The sequence below is a fragment of the Oncorhynchus gorbuscha genome, linkage group LG23 (assembly GCF_021184085.1).
Source record: "Oncorhynchus gorbuscha isolate QuinsamMale2020 ecotype Even-year linkage group LG23, OgorEven_v1.0, whole genome shotgun sequence".
NCBI classification, from domain to species: domain Eukaryota; kingdom Metazoa; phylum Chordata; class Actinopteri; order Salmoniformes; family Salmonidae; genus Oncorhynchus; species Oncorhynchus gorbuscha.
In genome coordinates, this window is record NC_060195.1 from 1,160,959 (window position 1) to 1,186,010 (window position 25,052).

The window sequence follows — 25,052 nt, forward strand, 5'->3', positions numbered from 1 at the left end:
GTTGACGAAGTCATCTGCAGAGAGGGAGGAGGGGGGGGGGGGATTCAGGAGGGAGGAGGTGGCAAAGAGCTTCCTAGGGTTAGAGGCAGATGCTTGGAATTTAGAGTGGTAGAAAATGGCTTTAGCAGCAGAGACAGAGGAGGAAAATGTAGAGAGGAGGGAGTGAAAGGATGCCAGGTCCGCAGGGAGGCGAGTTTTCCTCCATTTCCGCTCGGCTGCCCGGAGCCCTGTTCTGTGAGCTCGCAATGAGTCGTCGAGCCACGGGGCGGGAGGGGAGGACCGAGCCGGCCTGGAGGATAGGTGACATAGAGAGTCAAAGGATGCAGAAAGGGAGGAGAGGAGGGTTGAGGAGGCAGAATCAGGAGATAGGTTGGAGAAGGTTTGAGCAGAGGGAAGAGATGATAGGATGGATGAGGAGAGAGTAGCGGGGGAGAGAGAGCGAAGGTTGGGACGGCGCGATACCATCCGAGTAGGGGCAGTGTGGGAGGTGTTGGATGAGAGCGAGAGGGAAAAGGATACAAGGTAGTGGTCGGAGACTTGGAGGGGAGTTGCAATGAGGTTAGTGGAAGAACAGCATCTAGTAAAGATGAGGTCGAGCGTATTGCCTGCCTTGTGAGTAGGGGGGGAAGGTGAGAGGGTGAGGTCAAAAGAGGAGAGGAGTGGAAAGAAGGAGGCAGAGAGGAATGAGTCAAAGGTAGACGTGGGGAGGTTAAAGTCGCCCAGCTCTGTGAGAGGTGAGCCGTCCTCAGGAAAGGAGCTTATCAAGGCATCAAGCTCATTGATGAACTCTCCGAGGGAACCTGGAGGGCGATAAATGATAAGGATGTTAAGCTTGAAAGGGCTGGTAACTGTGACAGCATGGAATTCAAAGGAGGCGATAGACAGATGGGTAAGGGGAGAAAGAGAGAATGACCACTTGGGAGAGATGAGGATCCCGGTGCCACCACCCCGCTGACCAGAAGCTCTCGGGGTGTGCGAGAACACGTGGGCGGACGAAGAGAGAGCAGTAGGAGTAGCAGTGTTGTCTGTGGTGATCCATGTTTCCGTCAGTGCCAAGAAGTCGAGGGACTGGATGGAGGCATAGGCTGAGATGAACTCTGCCTTGTTGGCCGCAGATCGGCAGTTCCAGAGGCTACCGGAGACCTGGAACTCCACGTGGGTCGTGCGCGCTGGGACCACCAGATTAGGGTGGCCGCGGCCACGTGGTGTGGAGCGTTTGTATGGTCTGTGCAGAGAGGAGAGAACAGGGATAGACAGACACATAGTTGACAGGCTACGGAAGAGGCTACGCTAATGCAAAGGAGATTGGAATGACAAGTGGACTACACGTCTCGAATGTTCAGGAAGTTAAGCTTACGTAGCAAGCATCTTATTGACTAAAATGATTCAAATGATACAGTACTGCTGAAGTAGGCTAGCTGGCAGTGGCTGCGTTGTTGACACTACACTCATCAAGTCGTTCCGTTGAGTGTAATAGTTTCTGCAGTGCTGCTATTCGGGGGCTAGCTGGCTAGCTAGCAGTGTTGATTACTTTACGTTGCGTTAAAAGAACGACAATAGCTGGCTAGCTAACCTAGAAAATCGCTCTAGACTACACAATTATCTTTGATACAAAGACGGCTATGTAGCTAGCTTTGTAGCTAGCTACGATCAAACAAATCAAACCGTTGTACTGTAATGAAATGAAAATGTGATACTACCTGTGAATGCGACCGGGTTGTTGAGTCTATTCGGTAGACGTTGGCTAGCTGTTGGCTAGCTGTTGGCTAGCTGTTGGCTAGCTAGCAGAGTCTCCTACGTTAAGGACGACAAATAGGACGACAAATAGCTGGCTAGCTAACCTCGGTAAATTAAGATAATCACTCTAAGACTACACACTCTAAACTACACAATTATCTTGGATATGAAGACAGCAAAGACAGCTATGTAGCTAGCTAACACTACACTAATCAAGTCGTTCAGTTGAGTGTAATAGTTACTACAGTGCTGCTAATCGGTGGGCGTTTGCTAGCTGGCTAGCTGCTGGGCAAATAGCAGTGTAGACTACGTTAGGACGACGAAATACGATAATTATGCAATTATCTTTGATACAAAGACGGCTATGTAGCTAGCTAAGAAGAAATTGCTAAGATTAGACAAATCAAACCGTTGTACTATAATGAAATGTGAACTGGCTAGCTAACATTGCTAGCTGGCTAGCTGCTGGGCAAATAGCAGTGAAGACTACGTTAGGACGACGAAATACGATAATTATGCAATTATCTTTGATACAAAGACGGCTATGTAGCTAGCTAAGAAGAAATTGCTAAGATTAGACAAATCAAACCGTTGTACTATAATGAAATGTAATGAAAAAGTTATACTACCTGCGGAGCGAAGTGCCGATGCGACCGCTCGCTCCAACCCGGAAGTACCCGGCCAATAGAAGTTAGATAAAGGCATCTGTCATTCAACTGTATATGGGGCAACATTTGGGAGTGACAGGGGAATCAACCAATCAATTTTCCTTGCCAAAACACCTGATACCGATAACTGGGGTTGCACATTTTAGGGAATATTCAGAGTTGGGAATTAATGGAGATAAATGCAAATGAATATTAATTCCATTTAAATGTAGATGTTTTTTGCATTCGATATATTTACCATATCATATGGAGACAGAAACAAAAACCTTAACATAATCATTTGCAATTATGTCTACTTAAGTCCTTCCAATAGAAATAAATAAAACAATAGTTACGAATTGAACGTTTGTTGACTTCACATGAGATGATTTCACTGAACAACAGAAGGGAATATTGAATGATCGCCAATTATCTATCACCTCTTCCAAAAACATATTCAACATCTGTAAAATGATAGTCCAGAAACCAAAGCTTTAGTCCTCTCAGGCTTCCATGTCTTCTCCCTGGACCTCCTCAATGTCCACCTCATGAACATCAGACTCTGAGGCCTCATCTTCACTGTCACTTTCCCACCTTGTTGAGGATGGCTCGTTGTCACATCAGACTCTGAGGCCTCATCTTCACTGTCACTTTGTAACCTTGTTGAGGATGGCTCGTTGTCAGGCTCAAAAAACCTCAAATTTGCCCGGATGGCCACCAATTCTTCAACCCCTGTATTGGTCAGCCTGTTGCGTGCTTTGGTGTGTGTTCCCAAACAAGGACCAGTTGCGCTCTGAGGCGGCTGATGTTGGTGGTGTTTGGAGGATGATGGAGGCAACAGGGGAAAGAGCCTCAGAACCACAAAGTCCCTTCCACCAGGTGGCTGATGAGATATGTTGGCACGATTGCCATGTTGCATCTCCATCCGAAAGCCCTTGCTTGGAAGTGTACTTCGCCAGACTGCCAAGAACCTTGCCCTCATCCAGGCCAATGTGGCGAGACACAGTAGTGATGACATCATAGTCCTTGTTGATCTCTGCACCAGACAGGATACTCTTGCCAGTATACTTGGCGTCCAACATGTATGCTGTGGTGTGTATGGGCTTCAGGCAGTGGTCTTCACACCTTTAGATGTATTTCAGAACTGCACTTTCCTTTGACGTGTGACAGTGACGTGGGCAGGGCAGTATGGATTTATTATCTTACATCTGCAAGCAGAGTCTGAACATCAGACAGGATGGCGTTGTCTGCCTCAGTCTGTGCAATGGCTACTGCTATAGGTTTAATAACGTTAAGTCAGAAACACTTCTGATTCCAGGGGGACCATGAGCTGTTGCTGTCGATAAGGTATCTGATTCATCATTTTCACCTCCAATAGAAGTAGAGGGACTTTTGTCAGAGGTTGCTTGTTGTGAGTGCTGAGGGAACTTTATGCACTTGGCCAGATGATTCTGCATCTTTGTTGCATTCTTCACATATGATTTGGCACAGTACTTGCAAATGTACACAGCGTTTCCTTCTACATTAGCTGCAGTGAAATGTCTCCACACATCAGATCGTGGCCTTTTCTGAAGAAAAATTAGTAAAAAAACAACAAATACCCTTCCATGTATCATGACCTGTAAATGTTTATGGAAACAAGCTCCTCCCCTCTCCTCCCCTCTGTTATCCTCCCCTCTCCTCCCCTCTGTTATCCTCCCCTCTCCTCCCCTCTGTTATCCTCCCCTCTCCTCCCCTCTGTTCTCCTCCCCTCTGTTCTCCTCCCCTCTGTTCTCCTCCCCTCTGTTCTCCTCCCCTCTGTTCTCCTCCCCTCTGTTCTCCTCCCCTCTGTTCTCCTCCCCTCTGTTCTCCTCCCCTCTGTTCTCTCTCCCCCTCTGTTCTCCTCCCCTCTCCCCGCTCTGTTCTCCTCCCCTCTCCTCTGTTCTCCTCTGTTCTCTCCTCCCCTCTGTTCTCTCCTCCCCTCTCCTCTCCTCCCCTCTAATTTGTTCTCCTCTCCTCTGTGTTCCTCTCCTCTCCTCTCCTCCCCTCCCCTCCCTCTCCTCTGTCCTCTCCTCTGTTCTCTCCTCTCCTCTCCTCTGTTCTCTCCTCTCCTCTCCTCTCCTCTCCTCTCCTCTCCTCTCCTCTCCTCTCCTCTCCTCTCCTCTGTTCTCCTCCTCTCTCCTCTGTTCTCTCCTCCCCTCTGTTCTCCTCCTCTCTTCTCCTGTTCTTTAGCTGAGCCCCAACCTGAGGACCGCCTCATGGACAGTCAACAGACGTATACTGGAGGCTACAAAGGTAGGTAGGATTTGTTATTGGAGCCCATGCCATTTATGGTATCAGAAATGATTACGTTTGAATGTGAACTGTGTGTGCTTGCTCACAGCATTTGCAGGTGACCGAGAGGACATGTTGGCACGGAAATGCAGGTGGAAGGCTAAACGCAGACCCCAAAAATGTGGTAGGAAAACAAATAGTACTTCCAAATGTTCTATAACAGAGGCATGTTGTATTAGCTTCATGATCCGCATGTAAACAGAGAGGTGATCATTCATTTGTTCCTAACTCCGTTCCGTAGGGAAAGACTTTACTGTCATAGGCAAGGTGATCATTCATTTGTTCTGTTAACTCCGTTCCGTGACTGTTAATTCATACCACTACTAGACCAGAAAGACTTTACTGTCATAGGCAACTGACTGTTAATTCATACCACTACTAGACCAGCAACAACTGACTGTTAATTCATACCACTACTAGACCAGCAACAACTGACTGTTAATTCATACCACTACTAGACCAGCAACAACTGACTGTTAATTCATACCACTACTACTAGACCAGCAACAACTGACTGTTAATTCATACCACTACTACTAGACCAGCAACAACTGACTGTTAATTCATACTACTACTAGACCAGCAACAACTGACTGTTAATTCATACCACTACTACTAGACCAGCAACAACTGACTGTTAATTCTACTAGACCAGCAACAACTGACTGTTAATTCATACTACTAGACCAGCAACAACTGACTGTTAATTCATACCACTACTACTAGACCAGCAACAACTGACTGTTAATTTAATTCATACTGTTAATTCACTACTACTAGACCAGCAACAACTGACTGTTAATTCATACCACTACTACTAGACCAGCAACAACTTCACTGACTGTTAATTCCACTACTACTAGACCAGCAACAACTGACTGTTAATTCATACCACTACTACTAGACCAGCAACAACTGACTGTTAATTCATACCACTACTACTAGACCAGCAACAACTGACACTACTAGACCAGCAACAACTGTTAATTCATAGCCAACTGACTACTAGACCAGCAACAACTGACTGTTAATTCATACCTCCACTACTAGACCAGCAACAACTGACTGTTAACTAGACCAGCAACAACTGACTGTTAATTCATACCACTACTACTAGACCAGCAACAACTGACTGTTAATTCATACCACTACTACTAGACCAGCAACAACTGACTGTTAACTACTAGACCAGCAACAACTGACTGTTAATTCATACCACTACTAGACCAGCAACAACTGACTGTTAATTCATACCACCACTACTAGACCAGCAACAACTGACTGTTAATTCATACCACTACTACTAGACCAGCAACAACTGACTGTTAATTCATACCACTACTAGACCAGCAACAACTGACTGTGTTAATTCATACCACTACTAGACCAGCAACAACTGACTGTTAATTCATACCACTACTACTAGACCAGCAACAACTGACTGTTAATTCATACCACTACTACTAGACCAGCAACAACTGACTGTGTTAATTCATACCACTACTAGACCAGCAACAACTGACTGTTAATTCATACCACTACTAGACCAGCAACAACTGACTGTTAATTCATACCACTACTAGACCAGCAACAACTGACTGTGTTAATTCATACCTCCACTACTAGACCAGCAACAACTGACTGTTGAAAGTGCAGTATACAGCAATCACTCCACCATTTCCTGTTTGCTAAAATTCTAATAGACCACCTAATTTATAGTTTGTGACAAAACGAGCTTGTTCTGTAGAGAATCATCGAAGCCGCTGTGAAATGTATTTTCCATGAGCACAAATCATGTATTTTCAGTTTGAAGCTGATGTACAAAACTGAAAGTGAAAGCTGCATAAACTTGAGAATGGGAAGCATAGAAAGAGCTCACGTAGAACAGATCTACCACTTCTTAGACTGGCTTTCAATGAGAGTGATAGAGCTATAACACATAGAACAGATCTACCACTTCTTAGACTGGCTTTCAATGAGTGATAGATCTATAACACATGTCTATGTGAAGTTGGTCACAATACCCCAGATTGACAAAGCAAAATCGGGGTTTTAGAAATGTTTGCTAATTTATTAAAAATAAAAATAAAATACCTTATTTATATAAGTTTTCGCACCCTTTTCTACCAGACTCAAAATTGATCTCAGGTGCAACCTGTTTCCATTGATCATCCGTGAGATGTTTCTAGAATTTGATTGGAGTCCACCTGTGGTAAATTCAATTGATTGGACATGATTTGGAAAGGCCTGTCTATATAAGGTCCCACAGTTGTCAGTGCATGACAGAGGAAAATCATGATGCATTTGTCCGTTGAGTTCCGAAACAGGATTGTGTCGAGGATGGAAGAAGTTCGCAACCACTAAGACCCGTCCTAGAGCTGGTCGCCCGGCCAAACTGAGCAATCAGGGGAGAAGGGCCTTGGTCAGGGAGGTGACCAAGAACCTGATGGTCATTCTGACAGCTCCAGAGGTCTTCTGTGGAGATGGGAGAACCTTCCAGAAGGACAACCATCTCTGCAGAACTCCACCAATCAGGCCTTTATGTTAGAGTGGCCAGATGGAAGCCACTCTTCAGTAAAAGGCACATGACAGCCCACTTGGAGTTTGACAAAAGGCACTTAAAGACTCAGACCATGAGAAACAAGATTCTCTGGTCTGATGAAACCAAGATTTAACTCTGGTCTGAATGCCAAGAGTCATCTCTGGGGGGAAAAAAACGTGGCACCATCCCCACGTTGAAGCATGGTGGTGGCAGAATCCCCACGTTGAAGCATGGTGGTGGCAGAATCCCCACGTTGAAGCATGGTGGTGGCAGAATCCCCACGTTGAAGCATGGTGGTGGCAGCATCCCCACGTTGAAGCATGGTGGTGGCGTTGAAGCATGGTGGTGGCAGCATCCCCACGTTGAAGCATGGTGGTGGCAGCATCCCCACGTTGAAGCATGGTGGTGGCAGCCCCACGTTGAAGCATGGTGGTGGCAGCATCCCCACGTTGAAGCATGGTGCATCCCCACGTTGAAGCATGGTGGTGGCAGCATCCCCACGTTGAAGCATGGTGGTGGCAGCATCCCCACGTTGAAGCATGGTGGTGGCAGCATCCCCACGTTGAAGCATGGTGGTGGCAGCATCCCCACGTTGAAGCATGGTGGTGGCAGCATCCCCACGTTGAAGCATGGTGGTGGCAGCATCCCCACGTTGAAGCATGGTGGTGGCAGCATCCCCACGTTGAAGCATGGTGGTGGCAGCATCCCCACGTTGAAGCATGGTGGTGGCAGCATCCCCACGTTGAAGCATGGTGGTGGCAGCATCCCCACGTTGAAGCATGGTGGTGGCAGCATCCCCACGTTGAAGCATGGTGGTGGCAGCATCCCCACGTTGAAGCATGGTGGGCATCCCCACGTTGCAGCATGGTGGTGGCAGCATCCCCACGTTGAAGCATGGTGGTGGCAGCATCCCCACGTTGAAGCATGGTGGTGGCAGCATCCCCACGCTGAAGCATGGTGGTGGCAGCATCACCACGCTGAAGCATGGTGGTGGCAGCATCACTATGCTGAAGCATGGTGGTGGCAGCATCACTATGCTGAAGCATGGTGGTGGCAGCATCACTATGCTGAAGCATGTCGGTGGCAGCATCACTATGGTGAAGCATGGTGGTGGCAGCATCACTATGGTGAAGCATGGTGGTGGCAGCATCACTATGGTGAAGCATGGTGGTGGCAGCATCATGCTGTGGGGATGTTTTTCAGCAGCAGAGACTGGGAGACTAGTCAGGATCAAAGCAAACATGATCCTTGATGAAAACCTGCTCTAGTTCGCTCAGGACCTCAGACTGGGGTGAAGGTTCACCTTCCATCAGGACAATGGCCTTAAGCACACAGCCAAGACAACGCAGGAGTGCCTTCGGGACAAGTCTCTGAATGTCCTTGAGTGGCACAGCTGGAACCCAGACTTAAATCCGATCAAACTTCTCTGGAGAGACCTGCTTCTGTGCAGCGATGCTCCCCATCCAACCTGATAGAACTTGAGGATCTGCAGAGAAGAATGGGATAAACTCTCCAAATACAGGTGTGCCAAGCTTGTAGTGTCATACCCAAGAATGGAAACAGAATGCATCTGAGCTCAATTTCGAGTCTCATAGCAAACGGTCGGAATACTTATGTCAATGTCATATTGTTATATATAAAGGAACACATTTCTAACCCTGTTTTTGCTTTGTCATTATGGGGTATTGTGATGTCATTATGGGGTATTGTGATGTCATTATGGGGTATTATGATGTCATTATGGGGTATTGTGATGTCATTATGGGGTATTGTGTGTAGATTGATGACAGGGGAAAAAAAAACAATTTAATCAATTTTTGAATAAGGCTGTGTCATGTCTTTGCTATGCCGGATTAAGTGATATGACATGCTATTCTTTAATCATTTCTCTGTAATTAATATTACCTGATTAAACTAATCATGTAAATGTAATTAACTACAAAGTCGGGGCACCACGAAAGAATGTTTAGAGAGCTGTTATCTTCCGAATAAACTCTTAAAGACCAGGTAATATTTTATATCAATAGCAGTCATTTATTAATCGTCACCTTATTCAGTCTCGTCTGAAACTTGTAAATTCTTGGTTATCTTCGAAACCTGGCTAACAAGTTGAATCAGCAATACAACATTTGGTTTAATTGTTATTTAGTAAATAAATACTCACACAGAATTACATATACAAAAGGATGGATCATACATTGGTTACTAATTGTCATAAATGTAACGGCGTTCTTCGTTTGTAAAAAGAGAGTCGGACCGAAATGCAGCGTGTTGGTTACTCATGACTTTAATGAATGAATCGCGGTACATGAAATAACTGATACAAATACAAAAACAACAAAACGGAACGTGAAACCTAATTACAGCCTATCTGGTGAAACTACACAGAGACAGGAACAATCACCCACGAAATACCAAGCGAACTCAGGCTACCTAAATACGGTTCCCAATCAGAGACAACGAGAAATCACCTGACTCTGATTGAGAACCGCCTCAGGTAGCCAAGCCTATACAACACCCCTAATCAGCCGCGATCCCAAATATTACAAACCCCAATACGACAATACAATAACATAAACCCCTGTCACACCCTGGCCTGACCAAATATAACACGAAAACACAAAATACAATGACCAAGGCGTGACAATAAAAGTAAATGTCCCTAGTGGATGGAACCGATATGATGGCTGGTTACACAAAGAAAAGGGGTTGGGTTTTGAATGAAAGAGCGGGAAGACTGAGGAACGAAGGTATTTGGTCTCTGATCGGACCTTGTAAAGCTATGCTATCGTAAATACAGAATCTTATGCATTCTAAATAACCGCCCATTTGGAAAAGGAAAATCCAAGAAATATTTACTGAGCTGTGCTTTCAAAAGGTTGGTCGTAGATGGAAGGCAGTGTTGCTCAACAGGGATCTTTCTGTCCTCTGAAGAAGGTAGAACGGATGTGTTGTAGTAACGTCATGTGTTTGGTTGAAGAGATACTTTTCTGTCCTTTCCTAGCCCACGTTTACAGCCGCTGCTGCCAACTCAACGGCTAGGAGGTATCATTTCTTTAGTGAATTAGAGATCAAAGTTCAAGTTGCCGTACTTTGCTCACACTGAAGTTGGCTTAGTTCTGTAGTTTGATATTAGCCCTTAACGTATGGACCGTCGTCCTCATGTCCTCGGGAACACAAATGTAAAATATTCGTAAAGGGCTTATATAGTGGTGGACGGAAGGGCGTGTTTCATAGTTCACAACCAATGTCTGTTCACTTGGGCAGGGCCACTGAATTGAGCCTAGTTCACTTATGAAAACCAATTCTCTCATTTAGAAGCTAAAATTACATTTCATCTGTTCACAAATTGTTTCATATTTAAACATTTAAATTGCACAATTCCATGTGAATCTGATAACTAGAATGTGTAGACTTTCCAAGATAGGATGACAAACTATCATCAGTAATAATGTCTCAGATGACAACTGATATGATTTCATATTCTTTAAGTAGCATATTTTCAACTGGATTACCGAAATATGGGTTCCCCAACCTTTTGATGTTACCCGACTCTCTATGTTAACAAAGGGCTTTCCAAGAGTCACTCATACACCTCACCAACAGGGCATCGTCATGACAGCTGTAACAACACGTGGAATAAGTCAAGGAACTCTAAATTGTACTTTCAAGAATTTTTACTTCAGTACTTTACACCACTGGATTAAGGCCAGATTTTTGCTTTAACGCAAACACACTAGCGTTGTCACGATACCAGAATTTTTTACTTCAATACCAGGTTTAGTATTACGATACTCGATACCAAAACGATAACACAGCAATTTAAAAGCGTATTAGCCAAAGTCCCAGAATGACACCTGATCCAGACAAACTGTTCAATCGTTGGACATCTTTTCACTTCAATATCATTACATTTTAAAGTTTTTTTTATAAAGCCATGTATGTATTTAAGTAATCAATTATAAAAATATATTTGACTTGTTTTACCAATTTAACTACAAAACACCTTAATGGTAATACTTTTTTGAATGGTCAATCTCTATTTATAAACTGGGTAAATCAAGATGTCACCTAGGTCTTTCCACAAGAAAGGTGACTACGTATTCAATAGTCAGGCATTGACCTTCTTCAGCTTGTTTTAGTTGATTTCATGGGGCTACAGATGAAAAGGAGAATATTTGATTGTACTGATCAACAACATTTGCATAAAAGCAATCCCTTTAAAAAAAAGTGTGCGCTGTCTCTTTAAGAAATTAATTATATAATTTCAAGGCAGAATGTGGAATCTGACTTTGTTGCTATGCAATCTAGCAGAAGCACGACAGGAGGCGAGGGAGACAAAGTAGTGAATTTGTTTTTGGTGGCGAGGTTTGGTGACACTGGGCTTTGAAAGCAGCATATTTAACATTATGGTTTCATGTTATTACAAACAAAGTACTAGGTTAATTAATTCACCTGTCTGCTAGCAAGGAAAGGTAGCCCACAATTAAAGCTGGAAGCTACCGGTATCGTCTTGCATTGTAAAAGTGTTATAGCCTGTAAGACATTGTTTTGCGAACAGGTTCAACATTCCGACATGTTGCATTATTCAAGTGTGTTAACTTCAGTTCATCATGAGGGAAGCTAACAACACTGCCAGACCGTTCTAGTAATGAATCAGGAAGTGGACAGACTGCTCCAGTAATGAATCAGGAAGTGGACAGACTGCTCCAGTAATGAATCAGGAAGTGGACAGACTGCTCTAGTAATGAATCAGGAAGTGGACAGACAGCTCTAGTAATGAATCAGGAAGTGGACAGACAGCTCTAGTAATGAATCAGGAAGTGGACAGACAGCTCTAGTAATGAATCAGGAAGTGGACAGACAGCTCTAGTAATGAATCAGGAAGTGGACAGACAGCTCTAGTAATGAATCAGGAAGTGGACAGACAGCTCTAGTAATGAATCAGGAAGTGGAGCTGTGTACAACATGATGAGCAGGGAGCTAACAACACAGCCAGACCGCTCTATTAATGAATCAGGAAGTGGACAGACGGCTCTAGTAATGAATCAGGAAGTGGACAGACGGCTCTAGTAATGAATCAGGAAGTGGACAGACGGCTCTAGTAATGAATCAGGAATTTCAGCAGACTCTTTGCTCTTGGCGCCACAAAGTGAATGTGCTGGTAGGCTGACTTGATCCTCTCAGTCGCGTGAGACACATTTGAAAGAGGTACCAAACTTAACAAAAATTCTACTATGAACAGTTATTTTTTTTTTGTATTGGAAAAGTACCATCGTTTCTGTATACCGTGCAACACACACACACACACACACACACACACACACACACACACACACACACACACACACACACACACACACACACACACACACACACACACACACACACACACACACACACACACACACACACACACACACACACACACTCTCTCTCGTTCCTATAATCACCTTGGTGTTGCTGCAGCTGTGTAGCAGCCTCTAGTCCAGGCCACTGTGGCAGCTGGCTGACAGAGCAGGTAAACAACCATCTTGGCACCTCAGATGTGATGACAACCCCACGGCCTCCGGGGAGACGTAGAGTCAGACAGGATCTCCGGGACTACCTGGAGACAGGTCTGTAGCATAGACACAGAGGACTCATCTTTTTATCGGTGCCATTATGGCCTCTGAGACAGCATGAGCAGCACCATCGAGGCTGTCTTCATTTTAAAGTAGGTATTTTATGTTTAAAATAAGTGTAAAGCTGATATTGATTTACTGCCACCTGCAGCGCTAGAGTCCTGAACCAAATGGTGGCATTAACTTGTGGCCACTAGATGGCAGAGATATTGCTTAAATCCATTTACAAACCGTAGGCAACCTAACTTGAAGACAATGCTCTGATCACTGGCTGCTCGCTCACAGTTGACTTTAAAATGGTGGGAGCCTTTGTCCATGCTAGAACGGGTTTTATCCATCTACAGCAGTTTTCCTTTCCCCACGGCCCACTAAGAGATGTCAGGCAGTCTCTCCGTGTCCACCTGGAGGTAGACGGCCAGTCTGCTCTCCATCCTTTGGGCGTACACACCCCCTCACCAAGTGTCAGTGTCCCCTGAGGGCTGGACAGAAACTACAGGCCAGGGGGCTCTAGTTTTCCCTGTCTGTCAAAGCAATTGGGCAAGAGAGCTACAGATCGAATGACTTGTCATATTGCTGTAAAAGCAACCCCAGCCATCAGCCCTGGCCATCAGCCCCGGCTGTGCTACTGCTTCAGAAACATTTTGACGATTACTGTTACTCTGACTATTACTGTTACTCTGGCTATTACTGTTACTCTGACTACTGGTACTCTGACTATTACTGACTATTACTGTTACTCTGACTACTGGTACTCTGACTATTACTGACTATTACTGTTACTCTGACTATTACTGTTACTCTGACTATTACTGACTATTACTGTTACTCTGACTATTACTGTTACTCTGAATATTACTGTTACTCTGAATATTACTGTTACTCTGAATATTACTGTTACTCTGAATATTACTGTTACTCTGGCTATTACTGTTACTCTGGCTATTTCTGACTATTACTGTTACTCTGGCTATTACTGACTATTACTGTTACTCTGACTATTACTGTTACTCTGAATATTACTGACTATTACTGTTACTCTGGACTATTACTGTTACTCTGACTATTACTGACTATTACTGTTACTCTGACTATTACTGACTATTACTGTTACTCTGGCTATTACTGTTACTCTGGCTATTACTGTTACTATTACTGTTACTCTGACTATTACTGTTACTCTGACTATTACTGACTATTACTGTTACTCTGGCTATTACTGTTACTCTGACTATTACTGTTACTCTGGCTATTACTGTTACTCTGGCTATTACTGTTACTCTGGCTATTACTGTTACTCTGACTTACTGTTACTCTGACTATTACTGACTATTACTGTTACTCTGGCTATTACTGTTACTATTACTGTTACTCTGACTATTACTGTTACTCTGACTATTACTGTTACTCTGACTATTACTGACTATTACTGTTACTCTGACTATTACTGTTACTCTGGCTATTACTGTTACTCTGGCTATTACTGTTACTCTGAATATTACTGTTACTCTGGCTATTACTGACTATTACTGTTACTCTAGCTATTACTGACTATTACTGTTACTCTGACTATTACTGTTACTCTGACTATTACTGACTATTACTGTTACTCTGGCTATTACTGTTACTCTGACTATTACTGTTACTCTGACTATTACGGACTATTACTGTTACTCTGAATATTACTGTTACACTGACTATTACTGTTACTCTGGCTATTACTGTTACTCTGGCTATTACTGTTACTCTGGTTATTACTGTTACTCTGACTATTACTGTTACTCTGGCTATTACTGTTACTCTGGCTATTACTGTTACTCTGGCTATTACTGTTACTCTGGCTATTACTGTTACACTGACTATTGCTGTTACTCTGGCTATTACTGTTACTCTGGCTATTACTGTTACTCTGGCTATTACTGTTACTCTGGCTATTACTGTTACTCTGGCTATTACTGACTATTACTGTTACTCTGACTATTACTGTTACTCTGGCTATTACTGTTACTCTGACTATTACTGTTACTCTGACTATTATTGTTACTCTGACTATTACTGTTACTCTGACTACTGTTACTCTGGCTATTGCTGTTACTCTGAATATTACTGACTATTACTGTTACTCTGAATATTACTGACTATTACTGTTACTCTGGCTATTACTGTTACTCTGACTATTACTGTTACTCTGACTATTACTGTTACTCTGACTACTGTTACTGTTACTCTGACTATTACTGACTTACTGTTATTCTTCGTATTACTGTTATTCTTCGTATTACTGTTACTCTGACTTACTGTTACTCTGACTATTACTGTTACACTGACTATTATTGTTACTCTGACTATTACTGTTAATCTGGCTATTACTGTTACTATTACTGTTACTCTGAATATTACTGTTACTCTGGCTATTGCTGTTACTCTGACTATTACTGTTACTCTGAATATTACTGACTATTACTGTTACTCTGAATATTACTGTTACTCTGGCTATTACTGACTATTACTGTTACTCTGATTATTACTGTTACTCTGTTACTGACTATTACTGTTACTCTGACTATTACTGTTACACTGACTATTACTGTTACTCTGAATATTACTGACTATTACTGTGACACTGAATATTACTGTTACTCTGGCTATTACTGACTATTACTGTTACTCTGATTATTACTGTTACTCTGACTATTACTGTTACTCTGGATATTACTGTTACTCTGGCTATTACTTTTACTCTGGCTATTACTGTTACACTGGCTATTACTGTTACACTGACTATTACTGTTACTCTGGCTATTACTGTTACTCTGGCTATTACTGTTACTCTGGCTATTACTGTTACTCTGGCTATTACTGTTACTCTGGCTATTACTGTTACTGTTCTGACTATTACTGTTACTCTGGCTATTACTGTTACTCTGACTATTACTGTTACTCTGACTATTACTGTTACTCTGACTATTACTGTTACTCTGACTATTATTGTTACTCTGACTATTACTGTTACACTGACTATTACTGTTACTCTGGCTATTACTGTTACTCTGACTATTACTGACTATTACTGTTACTCTGACTATTACTGTTACTCTGGCTATTACTGACTATTACTGTTACTCTGACTATTACTGTTACTCTGACTATTACTGTTACTCTGACTATTACTGTTACTACTGAATATTACTGTTACTCTGGCTATTACTGACTATTACTGTTACACTGACTATTACTGTTACTCTGACTATTACTGACTATTACTGTTACTCTGACTATTACTGTTACTCTGACTATTACTGACTATTACTGTTATTACTGACTATTACTGTTACTCTGACTATTACTGTTACTCTGACTATTACTGACTATTACTGTTACTCTGACTATTACTGTTACACTGACTATTACTGTTACACTTGATATTACTGTTACTCTGGCTATTACTGTTACTCTGGATATTACTGTTACTCTGGATATTACTGTTACTCTGGCTATTACTGTTACTCTGGATATTACTGTTACTCTGGCTATTACTGTTACTCTGGCTATTACTGTTACACTGGCTATTACTGTTACACTGACTATTACTGTTACTCTGGCTATTACTGTTACTCTGATTATTACTGTTACTCTGACTATTACTGTTACTCTGGATATTACTGTTACTCTGGCTATTACTTTTACTCTGGCTATTACTGTTACACTGGCTATTACTGTTACTCTGACTATTACTGTTACTCTGGCTATTACTGTTACTCTGGCTATTACTGTTACTCTGGCTATTACTGTTACTCTGACTATTACTGTTACTCTGGCTATTACTGTTACTCTGGCTATTACTGTTACTCTGACTATTACTGTTACTCTGGCTATTACTGTTACTCTGACTATTACTGTTACTCTGGCTATTACTGTTACTCTGGCTATTACTGTTACTCTGACTATTACTGACTATTACTGTTACTCTGGCTATTACTGTTACTCTGGCTATTACTGTTACTCTGACTATTACTGTTACTCTGGCTATTACTGTTACTCTGACTATTACTGTTACTCTGACTATTACTGTTACTCTGACTATTACTGTTACTCTGACTATTATTGTTACTCTGACTATTATTGTTACTCTGACTACTGTTACTCTGGCTATTGCTGTTACTCTGGCTATTGCTGTTACTCTGAATATTACTGACTATTACTGTTACTCTGAATATTACTGACTATTACTGTTACTCTGACTATTACTGCTACTCTGGCTATTACTGTTACTCTGACTACTGTTACTCTGACTACTGTTACTGTTACTCTGACTATTACTGACTTACTGTTATTCTTCGTATTACTGTTATTCTTCGTATTACTGTTATTCTTCGTATTACTGTTACTCTGACTATTACTGTTACTCTGATTATTACTGTTAATCTGGCTATTACTGACTATTACTGTTACTCTGACTATTACTGTTAATCTGACTATTACTGTTACTCTGTCTATTACTGACTATTACTGTTACACTGACTATTATTGTTACTCTGACTATTATTGTTACTCTGACTATTATTGTTACTCTGACTATTACTGTTACTCTGACTACTGTTACTCTGACTACTGTTACTCTGGCTATTGCTGTTACTCTGACTATTACTGTTACTCTGAATATTACTGACTATTACTGTTACTCTGAATATTACTGTTACTCTGGCTATTACTGACTATTACTGTTACTCTGACTATTGCTGTTACTCTGACTATTACTGTTACTCTGAATATTACTGAATATTACTGTTACTCTGGCTATTACTGACTATTACTGTTACTCTGGTCATTACTGTTACTCTGACTATTACTGTTACTCTGGCTATTACTGTTACTCTGACTTACTGTTACTCTGGCTATTGCTGTTACTCTGGCTATTACTGTTACTCTGGCTATTACTGTTACTCTGACTCTTACTGTTACCCTGGCTATTACTGGCTATTACTGTTACTCTGGCTATTACTGTTACTCTGGCTATTACTGTTACTCTGGCTATTACTGTTACTCTGGCTTTTACTGTTACTCTGGCTTTTACTGTTACTCTGGATATTACTGTTACTCTGACTATTACTGTTACTCTGGATATTACTGTTACTCTGGATATTACTGTTACTCTGACTATTACTGTTACACTGACTATTATTGTTACTCCGGCTATTACTGTTACTCTGACTACTGTTACTCTGACTACTGTTACTCTGGCTATTGCTGTTACTCTGACTATTACTGTTACTCTGAATATTACTCACTATTACTGTTACTCTGAATATTACTGACTATTACTGTTACTCTGGCTATTACTGTTACTCTGACTACTGTTACTCTGGCTATTGCTGTTACTCTGACTATTACTGTTACTCTGAATATTACTGACTATTACTGTTACTCTGAATATTACTGACTTACTGTTACTCTGGCTATTACTGTTACTCTGGCTATTACTGTTACTCTGACTACTGTTACTCTGACTACTGTTACTGTTACTCTGACTATTACTGACTTACTGTTATTCTTCGTATTACTGTTATTCTTCGTATTACTGTTACTCTGACTATTACTGTTACTCTGATTATTACTGTTACTCTGGCTATTACTGTTACTCTGACTATTACTGACTATTACTGTTACTCTGACTATTACTGACTATTACTGTTACTCTGACTATTACTGTTAATCTGACTATTACTGACTATTACTGTTACTCTGACTATTACTGTTACTATTACTGACTATTACTGTTACTCTGACTATTGCTGTTACTCTGACTATTACTGTTACTCTGAATATTACTGACTATTACTGTTACACTGACTATTACTGTTACACTGACTATTACTGTTTACTATTACTGACTATTACTGTTACTCTGACTATTACTGACTATTACTGTTACACTGTCTATTACTGACTTACTGTTACTCTGGCTATTACTGTTACTCTGACTATTACTGACTATTACTGTTACACTGTCTATTACTGACTTACTGTTACTCTGGCTATTACTGTTACTCTGGCTATTACTGTTACACTGAATATTACTGTTACACTGACTATTACTGTTAATCTGACTATTACTGTTACTCTGTCTATTACTGACTTACTGTTACTCTGGCTATTACTGTTACTCTGACTATTACTGACTATTACTGTTACACTGTCTATTACTGACTTACTGTTACTCTGGCTATTACTGTTACTCTGGCTATTACTGTTACTCTGGCTATTACTGTTACACTGGCTATTACTGTTACTCTGGCTATTACTGTTACACTGACTATTACTGTTACACTGACTATTACTGTTACACTGACTATTACTGTTACACTGACTATTACTGTTAATCTGACTATTACTGTTACTCTGTCTATTACTGACTTACTGTTACTCTGGCTATTACTGTTACTCTGACTATTACTGACTATTACTGTTACTCTGTCTATTACTGGCTATTACTGTTACTCTGGCTATTACTGTTACTCTGGCTATTACTGGCTATTACTGTTACTCTGATTATTACTGTTACTCTGAATATTACTGTTACTCTGGCTATTACTGTTACTCTGTCTATTACTGGCTATTACTGTTACTCTGGCTATTACTGTTACTCTGGCTATTACTGGCTATTACTGTTACTCTGATTATTACTGTTACTCTGACTATTACTGTTACTCTGAATATTACTGTTACTCTGACTACTGTTACTCTGCCTACTGTTACTCTGCCTACTGTTACTCTGGCTATTACTGACTATTACTGTTACTCTGACTATTACTGTTACTCTGGCTATTACTGTTACCTTCCTGTTCTGTGGTCAGTGAGGTGGAACAAATACATAAATAATAGTGGATGCCATTCAGCAGCCGCTTTTATCCGAAGCAACTTAGTCATGTGTTTGTATAGGAGGCCCCAGCGGGAATCAAACCCAAATTCCTTGTCTTTGCAACCGCCATGCTCTACCAATTGACCCATGTGAGTAAACAATTATATAATCTAACAGTGTTTTTCTTGTGTCCTGGTGGCAGTTGAAGGAGGTGAATTCCCGGACCATCCTGTCTAACATGTTGTCCTACGTGTGGCCCAAGGACCGGCCTGATCTACGGGCTAGAGTAGCCATCGCCCTGGGGCTGCTGGCTGGAGCTAAGGTAAGCTGCTGGCTGGAGCTAAGGTAGGCTGCTGGCTGGAGCTAAGGTAGGCTGCTGGCTGGAGCTAAGGTAGGCTGCTGGCTGGAGCTAAGGTAGGCTGCTGGCTGGAGCTAAGGTAGGCTGCTGGCTGGAGCTAAGGTAGGCTGCTGGCTGGAGCTAAGGTAGGCTGCTGGCTGGAGCTAAGGTAGGCTGCTGGCTGGAGCTAAGGTAGGCTGCTGGCTGGGAGCTAAGGTAGGCTGCTGGCTGGGAGCTAAGGTAGGCTGCTGGCTGGGAGCTAAGGTAGGCTGCTGGCTGGGAGCTAAGGTAGGCTGCTGGCTGGGAGCTAAGGTAGGCTGCTGGCTGGGAGCTAAGGTAGGCTGCTGGCTGGGAGCTAAGGTAGGCTGCTGGCTGGGAGCTAAGGTAGGCTGCTGGCTGGGAGCTAAGGTAGGCTGCTGGCTGGGAGCTAAGGTAGGCTGCTGGCTGGGAGCTAAGGTAGGCTGACTATTACTGTTACTCTCCTGCTGGGAGCTAAGGTAGGCTGCTGGCTGGGAGCTAAGGTAGGCTGCTGGCTGGGAGCTAAGGTAGGCTGCTGGCTGGGAGCTAAGGTAGGCTGCTGGCTGGGAGCTAAGGTAGGCTGCTGGCTGGGAGCTAAGGTAGGCTGCTGGCTGGGCGCTAAGGTAGGCTGCTGGCTGGGCGTTAAGGTAGGCTGCTGGCTGGGCGTTAAGGTAGGCTGCTGGCTGGGCGTTAAGGTAGGCTGCTGGCTGGGAGGTAAGGTAGGCTGCTGGCTGGGAGGTAAGGTAGGCTGCTGGCTGGGAGCTAAGGTAGGCTGCTGGCTGGGAGCTAAGGTAGGCTGCTGGCTGGGAGCTAAGGTAGGCTGCTGGCTGGGAGCTAAGGTAGGCTGCTGGCTGGGAGCTAAGGTAGGCTGCTGGCTGGGAGCTAAGGTAGGCTGCTGGCTGGGAGCTAAGGTAGGCTGCTGGCTGGGAGCTAAGGTAGGCTGCTGGCTGGGAGCTAAGGTAGGCTGCTGGCTGGGAGCTAAGGTAGGCTGCTGGCTGGGAGCTAAGGTAGGCTGCTGGCTGGGAGCTAAGGTAGGCTGCTGGCTGGGAGGTAAGGTAGGCTGCTGGCTGGGAGCTAAGGTAGGCTGCTGGCTGGGAGCTAAGGTAGGCTGCTGGCTGGGAGTTAAGGTAGGCTGCTGGCTGGGCGTAAGGCTGGGCTGGGGTTAAGGTAGGCTGCTGGCTGGGCGTTAAGGTAGGCTGCTGGCTGGGCGTTAAGGTAGGCTGCTGGCTGGGCGTTAAGGTAGGCTGCTGGCTGGGCGTTAAGGTAGGCTGCTGGCTGGGCGTTAAGGTAGGCTGCTGGCTGGGCGTTAAGGTAGGCTGCTGGCTGGGCGGTAAGGTAGGCTGCTGGCTGGGAGGTAAGGTAGGCTGCTGGCTGGGAGGTAAGGTAGGCTGCTGGCTGGGAGGTAAGGTAGGCTGCTGGCTGGGAGGTAAGGTAGGCTGCTGGCTGGGAGGTAAGGTAGGCTGCTGGCTGGGAGGTAAGGTAGGCTGCTGGCTGCTAAGGTAGGCTGCTGGCTGGGAGGCTAAGGTAGGCTGCTGGCTGGGAGCTAAGGTAGGCTGCTGGCTGGGAGCTAAGGTAGGCTGCTGGCTGGGAGCTAAGGTAGGCTGCTGGCTGGGAGCTAAGGTAGGCTGCTGGCTGGGAGCTAAGGTAGGCTGCTGGCTGGGAGCTAAGGTAGGCTGCTGGCTGGGAGCTAAGGTAGGCTGCTGGCTGGGAGCTAAGGTAGGCTGCTGGCTGGGAGGTAAGGTAGGCTGCTGGCTGGGAGCTAAGGTAGGCTGGGAGCTAAGGTAGGCTGCTGGCTGGGAGGTAAGGTAGGCTGGGAGCTAAGGTAGGCTGCTGGGAGCTAAGGTAGGCTGCTGGCTGGGAGGTACAGTGCTTCTAGAAAGTCTACGCATCAAACGGTTTCACATTTTGTTGAGTTACAATGTGGGATTGAAATATATATCTACACAATACTCAGTGTCAAAGTGAAAATAGAATTCTACGCATTTTTACAAATGAATAATTAAATAACTAAAATATAGTTCAGTTAATTAATCACATAATAAGTTACATGGACTCACTCTGGATGAAATAATAGGAGTTGAAATTATTTTTGAAGGACTAACCCTTCGTCTGTCCCCCATATATGGGGCAGCAGGGAGCCTCGTGGTTAGAGCATTGGGCCCGTAACCGAAAGGTTGCAAGATCGAATCCCCGTGCTGACAAGGTAAATATCTGTTCTGCCCCTGATCAAGACAGTTAACCCACTAGGTTGTCAACTCCTGGACTGCTCTGGCGTGTTGTGTGATGGCATCAACTCCTGTACTGCTCGAGAAGTTGTGACTCGTGGGAGCTCTGGATGATACTTGAATGAATGGCCAATCGTATTGCTCCAAATACAAAGAGCGTATGACATTTAGGTCTTCAATGGTTTTCAGTAGTAGACAGCAGGTAAATGTTGGAACTGGAATGCAAAAAGCTCTGAAAAGTTACTGGCCTGACGAGCTCCTACTGGCCTGAAGAGCTCCTACTGGCCTGAAGAGCTCCTACTGGCCTGAAGAGCTCCTACTGGCCTGAAGAGCTCCTACTGGCCTGAAGAGCTCCTACTGGCCTGAAGAGCTCCTACTGGCCTGAAGAGCTCCTACTGGCCTGAAGAGCTCCTACTGGCCTGACGAGCTCCTACTGGCCTGACGAGCTCCTACTGGCCTGACGAGCTCCTACTGGCCTGACGAGCTCCTACTGGCCTGACGAGCTCCTACTGGCCTGACGAGCTCCTACTGGCCTGACGAGCTCCTACTGGCCTGAAGAGCTCCTACTGGCCTGAAGAGCTCCTACTGGCCTGAAGAGCTCCTACTGGCCTGAAGAGCTCCTACTGGCCTGAAGAGCTCCTACTGGCCTGACGTGTTTCTACTGGTCCCGGCGTTAATGTCGGACCGAGAAGGAAAATAAATGAAAGTGCCAGAAAACAATAGGCTAAGTGGATTTTGACTCTTCATTATAGATATTATATTCACTCTGTTATATATGGGACGTGTAAATGATTCACTCACATTATATGGGACGTGTAAATGATTCACTCACATTATATGGGACGTGTAAATTTCCCCTGTCCTGCCATGGCCTGAGGGCACAGAGTATCCTCATCTGTCCTGCCATGGCCTGAGGGCACAGAGTATCCTCATCTGTCCTGCCATGGCCTGAGGGCACAGAGTATCCTCATCTGTCCTGCCATGGCCTGAGGGCACAGAGTATCCTCATCTGTCCTGCCATGGCCTGAGGGCACAGAGTATCCTGATCTGTCCTGCCATGGCCTGAGGGCACAGAGTATCCTGATCTGTCCTGCCATGGCCTGAGGGCACAGAGTATCCTCATCTGTCCTGCCATGGCCTGAGGGCACAGAGTATCCTCATCTGTCCTGCCATGGCCTGAGGGCACAGAGTATCCTCATCTGTCCTGCCATGGCCTGAGGGCACAGAGTATCCTCATCTGTCCTGCCATGGCCTGAGGGCACAGAGTATCCTCATCTGTCCTGCCATGGCCTGAGGGCACAGAGTATCCTCATCTGTCCTGCCATGGCCTGAGGGCACAGAGTATCCTCATCTGTCCTGCCATGGCCTGAGGGCACAGAGTATCCTCATCTGTCCTGCCATGGCCTGAGGGCACAGAGTATCCTCATCTGTCCTGCCATGGCCTGAGGGCACAGAGTATCCTCATCTGTCCTGCCATGGCCTGAGGGCACAGAGTATCCTCATCTCTCCGTCTAGACCAGATGTCTTTATCTCTACCTCAGTCTATTTCACCTGATGTCGAGATTGGCACGGTGTGTTAAACGAGGATTATCTTCAGCTTTATAATTGGAAAAGGCCCATCCATCGTATCAGTTATCTTGTTACCAGACACTTCCTAAGAGTCTGGTGGACCAACCCGTCAAACTTGTCCTTCATTAGCCAATAGAACGACAAGGAGAAGCTCCCAGTGCATCGGCTTAATCTACTAACCAATCATCTCACACAGCTCTTTCCCTTAACCCTCCCCTATATGTGGTTTGGTTCCATTTGGAGCCACGCCTCGCAGACATGTGATTTGCTTAAATTACCTAAACTTCACTCAGTAAGGTCACTCCCATATAAATTCAATGATCACTCCTACTAAGGAGTTTGAATTGTTGATATCACAGGCTTAAATACTGTATGCAATAGCCTGGGGTTATTGCAGCAGTAGTAGTCAGCAGTAGTCATGTTTTGGCTGTTCTGTAAGGCATTTCAGTTGTCTCGGCAGCTGTGATTAGTTCCAGGAGACCGGAGGGACAGTGTTGTAAACACTCAGCCCCTATTGTCATCAGGGTTAAAGCTGGGAAATGTCACCGGTATCGTTCGTTCAATGACTCCTGGGCTTTTATTGCCCGATTTTTAGAATGAGACGAGCCATCAAACAGGCAAAGACAGAATACCAGGACATGTACCCAGAATGCAAGTGTCTTCAGACATTTTCAACCTCTCCATGACCCAGTCTGTAATACCAACATGTTTCAAGCAGACCACCATAGTCCCCGTGCCCAAGAATGCCAAGGTAACATGTGCTACGGACTATCGCCCATTTACATCCTATAGCCATGAAAGGCTGGTCGTGTCTCACATCAACACCATCATCCCAGACACCCTGGACCCAATGGTCCAATTCACATACTGCCTCTACAGATCCATAGATGACGAATAACACTGCACACTGCCCTGTCCCACCCGGACATAAGGAACACCTATGTGAGAATGCTGTTCATTGACTACAGCTCAGCCTCCAACACCATAGTACCCTCCAAACTCCTCAACAATGTTTAGGCAGGTAGCTTAAGATTCAAACCTTCTCAAACAGCCTAATTCATACTCTCGAAGGTGCTCCCATAATAATGTGATTTAATACCGCATACAAGGTAAGGTAATGCATTCTTCCCACACTAAGACATGACCTCGTTCCACTTCCTTTAAAAGTGTGTTTCCATATTTAG

General features: G+C 44.1%; 1 protein-coding gene across 1 annotated transcript in view; it reads left to right on the top strand.

Annotated features, from left to right (window-relative positions):
- LOC124011295 (iron-sulfur clusters transporter ABCB7, mitochondrial-like) overlaps positions 1-25,052 on the top strand; it is an 81,991-nt gene that overhangs the window by 15,278 nt on the left and 41,661 nt on the right. The window contains exons 2-4 of the mRNA XM_046324522.1: positions 4,596-4,658; positions 4,747-4,821; positions 19,922-20,041. Of these exons, the coding sequence (XP_046180478.1) occupies positions 4,596-4,658; positions 4,747-4,821; positions 19,922-20,041 (258 nt within the window). The remainder of the gene's footprint in view (positions 1-4,595; positions 4,659-4,746; positions 4,822-19,921; positions 20,042-25,052) is intronic.